At 31.7% G+C, this 5,697-nt stretch overlaps 1 protein-coding gene across 3 annotated transcripts; it reads left to right on the top strand.

Annotated features, from left to right (window-relative positions):
* Positions 1–578: 578 nt before the first annotated feature.
* LOC543581 (transcription factor bHLH113) lies at positions 579–4,831 on the top strand. Of its 3 annotated transcripts, none has more exons than XM_019215028.3 (7): positions 579–845; positions 963–999; positions 2,387–2,531; positions 2,985–3,050; positions 3,288–3,353; positions 4,032–4,079; positions 4,289–4,815. In XM_019215028.3, exons 3-7 carry the CDS (start codon positions 2,430–2,432, stop codon positions 4,412–4,414), a joined length of 408 nt encoding a protein of 135 aa, XP_019070573.2. In that variant the 5' UTR covers positions 579–845; positions 963–999; positions 2,387–2,429; the 3' UTR covers positions 4,415–4,815.
* The last annotated feature ends 866 nt before the right edge of the window (positions 4,832–5,697 follow it).

Raw genomic sequence — 5,697 nt, forward strand, 5'->3', positions numbered from 1 at the left:
AATCACTCAACTATTAATGATAAATTTTACTTAAAAAGACATATAATCAATTTAAATAATTTTTAATTAAATATATTAAGATAATTGAAAATGAATATCTTATATTTCTACAAAAAAATTAATCTAAAAGAAAAATTACATTTCAAACAGGTTATACTAAAAATAAACCAAAAAATATTTCATAAAATCCAACAGGTTATACAAAAAAATCTCATGCAGTATAAAGTTTTCGAAAAGTTAAATAACAGTACAATAATAATGTTGCAGTAGTTAGTAGTAAATATGCTTTTCACATCACAAAAGTCATTTTCATTTCTTTTGCTATATAGTATTGTTTTCTTCGTTTCATTTTATGTTACACTATTTTATTTTACACAATATATATGTTCTTAATATAATTGCAATTTTTTTTAAAATAAAAGAAAGATTCTAAAATTAAATTATTTTTTAATTATAATAAAATAATATTATGATATGACATAAAATAAAATAGTTATATAAAAGAAAAAAAGAAGAAGCATAAATGACATCATGTAGATTTTAATTTAACTACTCCTCTTTTCTCCTTTTTCCTCTTTACATGGTTGGATATTAGCTGTCAAATAAAATCTATTTTCTTTTATTTTTTATTTTTTTGTTAAAAAATCACTCTCAAAAAAACATATATAAAATGACTTTCAAAAACCCTTCCCACCTTCCACACTTGTTTTTCTCTCTGTGTCCTTTCATTTCCAAAATTTTCTCTCCGATTAAAATTTTACTGTTTTCCGGCCATCTCTCCGGCCAAATCCTGCCGGAAAACTCTAATTTTTAAGCGACTTTTGCATGTAGACTTCGAAATCAAGGTATTCTACTTGTTTCCTTTTTTTATTACACCTTTTGTAACTTGTAGTATCAAAAAATAAATTATTTCAATTTTTTTTAACAATAAGCTTGTATGATTCTTTCTATTTATTTATTAGGTGTTTTACGAAATTAATCGAGGTGGGCACAAACTAGGTAGATACGAGAGTCGTAAAAAAAAAGCTCGGTAATTCGATTTAGTGTTTTGTTTTCATCTATTGAAATTGATGATATTATTTGGCTTCTACAAATTTGTTTTTTTTTAAAATTTTTTTTTTGGTTTTTTGTTGAATTAATTTATTTTAAGCGTGTTTTTAGATGATTTTTTTTTGACGTTTTTATTAGTTGGTTGTATACTTGAGTACGTTTAATTAGCATAAGATAAGGTTGAGATTGTGAAAATAAGAATAATTTTACGCAAATGACTGCTTTCATGCTTAATTAATGATTGTATGATTTTTCTTTTAATTGGCCCCACCAAAGTAGGTTTATTTGAATTAATACATTAATAATAGGTCATCAATTAAGGCATAACATACAAATAGACATGTTAATTTCGCCTCAATCGATAGCTAAACACTTAAATTTTGAAAAAAAAAACACATCTACACACCTAAGTTTTTGTCGAATATGTCACGTTAGCATCAAGGGTTCACCCCGACATAGTGGGGATTGAGTTTTAGTGTTTGAATGTGGATTTTCAAAGTTGGAGTGATTAGATTGTTAGTTTGAGTCGATGATATTTATATTATATCTATTGATAATTTGCAGAAATTGTCTAACTTGTGTTTTATTCTTATAAAATTATTCAAAAATAATTGAGCTTGTTAGTAGTTGCTGAGGCAGAGCGAAGGTTCAGGGATGAATTGTACAAAAAAAAATATATATTAATTTATGTAATTATGTAGGCGTAGATTCTGTTATTGATGAGTGTATTTATTTTAACGCATGCCTTGTTATATTCTTATTTTGTTTTATAGAATAAGCACAGTATAAGCATTCTTTATTTTATCATAGTTTATGCTTAATATTTAATATAAGAAGATGATGATTTAACAATTTCTAAGGTATTCGAAAGTTTTCATTTGCTCTGTAATTTGCTAAAGCATATCTTTTGTGCCGAAGATTTATCGGAAATAAGCTTGAATAAGGTATGAATACATCATATCATTCCAGACCCTACTCGTGGAATTGTACTGAGTACGTTTTGTTGTTGTTGTAAGTTGTAACGTATGCAGAAGCTTGTCACCTATCGTTTAATTGCGATATAATACTCTTTTTATGGACATTTGAATATTTTTTAATGCTCTAGGCATACTTTTGGTATCTCTTGAATTACATGATAATACTTGGATTTGCATAAGGTTTTTTGAGTTATACATCCATACAAACTGGGATGAAATTTTTAAGCAAGTATAGTTAATTGTGTTTGCTTTGAAATGTATGTATTTTTCTTCTATGACAGTTCTTTGAACGAGGTGGCTGTTGAAACATACGTATGCCTACTAGTATCCTAATATCCGTACTCTTTTCTTTTATATAGGACTGCTATTACTTGTCAGCGAATTGAAGCAATAGAAGGAAAGATGATGCAACACAAAAGAAGTCCAATTTCCCTCGAGCATAGCAGCAGCCTCACATCTCTTACACCAAAACGACTAAAGGCCGATATGCCCATTTCCTCCAAGGTTTGTTTTCTTTCCCTTTTGCTGCTTGCAATGCTGTTATTATTGGTGCACTTGTTTATGGACATAGATATATTTTCTATGAACTTATTATCTTGTATCGTTTTTAGCTCGTGGCCTTAATACTTTTTTCTTGGATACTTTCAACATAGGCTAGCAGGCTGTACTTAATGATGTTCTGTGTGTTGTATGTTTCATTGAGCTAAAGATTTGACATTTTTGTTCAACTTTTAGTCTTTAGGCGAAGGTTGAACTGACCAAAGAAAATTCTAAAATACCAAAATAGTTCATTCAAATTTCCCTATTTGAAGTGTCCGAATTATAGGAGGGCGTTGGTCACATTCATTTGACTACTCCGAGTCTCGAATTTGTTTTTCTAGAAGAATTTTTTTTTGCAAACTTTATCTTTGAGTTGTTGATATGGAATTTTTCGCCTTTGCATTTTTCCTTTAATAGGAGAAGAAGGAGAAGTTTGGTGAACGTATAGTTGCTCTTCAACAGCTGGTGTCACCATATGGCAAGGTAATTCGCTAATTCTGCAGGAATTGAGCAATGAATTTCAACTTCTATTTAAAGAGAAGGTTTAGCAAAGTTCATTCTGAGGTACCAAAAGGTGGAATGTCTTTGAGTTCTTTTTCCTGTGCTTGCAAAATCATGTCCGCGTAGAGCAGCTGAAGTTAAATTAGCTCACTCAATCCTTACTTAACCATTGAATTTTTCATCATAGGGATAAAATCTTGATTTCTGTTATATTTGCAGACAGATACGGCTTCTGTTCTCCTTGAGGCAATGGGATACATAAAATTCCTCCATGAACAAGTGAAGGTGTGCCTTTGCCAACTTTTTTCTTTTTCTTCATCTATAGGAACTATAATCCCGCACGACTGATTAAAGATAAGAAAGTTCGTGGTACTTTATGAGATTTTTCTCGGGTCGGGCCTGGACATGGTTTTTGGTCAAAGCTATTGGTATATGTTGACAAAAATACGAGGGTGACAAACTTTGTGGTTCTTTGTTTGTTACTATTTTTTAGGATTTTCCCATAAACTTCTGTTCATAATGCTCCTAGTAGTGAATTTTATGCCTCAGAATGTTCTGCGAATTTAAGTGATTGTAAGATCACGTTTCCATTTTCTCTAATATCCCCTGTCTACATTCTTCACATCTTTATCTGATTGTAGAGATTGAATTTGAGAGTTTAGATATGTTCACATGTGAATATTGCATTTTGCTTGATGATAAAGTGTGTAGTGCGTTAGTCTTGTCATATTTTGGAAGCAAAGGTCACAAATATTATCTTCCTGTTCGTCTCTTGTTGATTGTTTTTTCCCCCTCAAAAATCTGTTAGTTTGTACCATGTCAAAGCAACTTGTTTTTTCTACGTAAATAACTTGTTCATTTAGATTATGACGCCTTGGACTAATATTTCTACAATGTACGCATCCGAGTCAGTTTAATCTCTGCTATGAACATGACTTCATTTCATTTTCCTGGTTCTTTCAGGTGTTGAGTGCACCATACCTCGGAACTATGCCAATGTCGAAGACACAGGTTAGATTCCGTTAGCACCATTTCTTGAAATTGCTTATTCTTTATAACCACATCAGGCCCCCGAAGAGAAGAGATATCTAAAAAAGTTAAAACCTTCATTGCTACATTAATTTGGAATCTATGATCATTCGTTGATGTTATCAATTGTGTCGTATCTATTGAATTTTGAAATCAACCTTGTTGAAATGTTATTCATGTTTCATGTGAAGGAATCACAACCTTACAATTTGAGAAGCCAAGGCTTATGTCTTGTGCCGGTATCATATACTGTTGGTGTGGCAAGCAGCAATGGTGCTGATATTTGGGCTCCCATTAAGACCTCACAAAAGTTCTAGTCCAGAGAACGATGTGTGATTTCACCATCACTAACGTCCATGGTAAGGTCTTCGATTTACAATAACACAACCAGCGTTTCAAAAAAAGCAGCCGAAAGGATGCATTTTTCAACATGGAGATGCAGGTATGTGATGATTCTCCTGGCAAGGTCCACTTGATTTTTTGTGGTTCAAACGTCTAAGGAGAACGTAGAGCTTGTTGTTCTGATAAATACTAGTAGCCAGATCTAATTTGAGGGCTAATATATAAAGATAGCCTGAGTTATGTCTAGGTTTTTAACAGAAATGTATATTTAAGAAAGAAATATCATGTAGTGATCTTTGATGCAAATGTGTCAAAGATGGACTTGTATTAAATATGAGAAGCAATGGAAGCTCTGGAATAACTTGTTTGATTCAGATAGACTTGATGCTTTATGCCTTGCTTACTTCTGTATTATCTTTTTCAATCTGCCTTGTCATGTGTTATTTGAGCCGGGAATCTTTCAGAAACAATCTCTATCTACATGAGGTAGCGTTTTGCATACACTTTACCCTCCTCAAACCCTACTTATATAAGAATATACAAGTATGTTTTGTTGTTGGTGACTCGGAAAGACTCGAATGATAAGAGCTTATGCCATCTGAATTGACAAGAAAGAGCACAGAGCTTCAGAGAAACATGCTCCTTGGTCTTAACATCTTCGGAGGGGCTAAAATTTACAAGCATGTTTAAAAAAATACTTGCTATTATTATCTTCTTAATCGAGCAACACTTATTATTTTGCTTAAATAACATTTAAGAGAAGTGCTAAATTAAGATTCAAAACATTAAACATATACACAACAATGCATCTCACATGACACAAATTTTAATTAAGATGGATCAATATATATTAAAGGGTGGTCATGAACTACAAAATAAGAAAATATTACATATGGTCACAAGCATAAGTATGTGTTTTGATTCAAAAGTGAATGTGATGACACTCGTCTATTCTATCAAGACAAGTCAGCCTAGATCCAAAATACAAAAAAAATGTGAAAGACTTAGTCATTCTCAAATACCTTAAAAATTCGATTGTCACGTGTACAAATCACTAATGGAATGATTCATACAAGTCTCAATGTCTATGTTATTTGGATGATGGTCAGTCGAGATACCAACAACTACCTCTTAATATATACAAAAAGCCTCAAACGTAGATAGAAGAGGAGAGCAATCACGCAAATCCAAGCTTGAAACCTACACAAATGTAGATTCAATGAGTGAGTACAGAACAATACGATACTCATCAAGCGAC

Source organism: Solanum lycopersicum, chromosome 8 (genome assembly GCF_036512215.1).
Source record: "Solanum lycopersicum chromosome 8, SLM_r2.1".
Lineage (NCBI taxonomy): Eukaryota > Viridiplantae > Streptophyta > Magnoliopsida > Solanales > Solanaceae > Solanum > Solanum lycopersicum.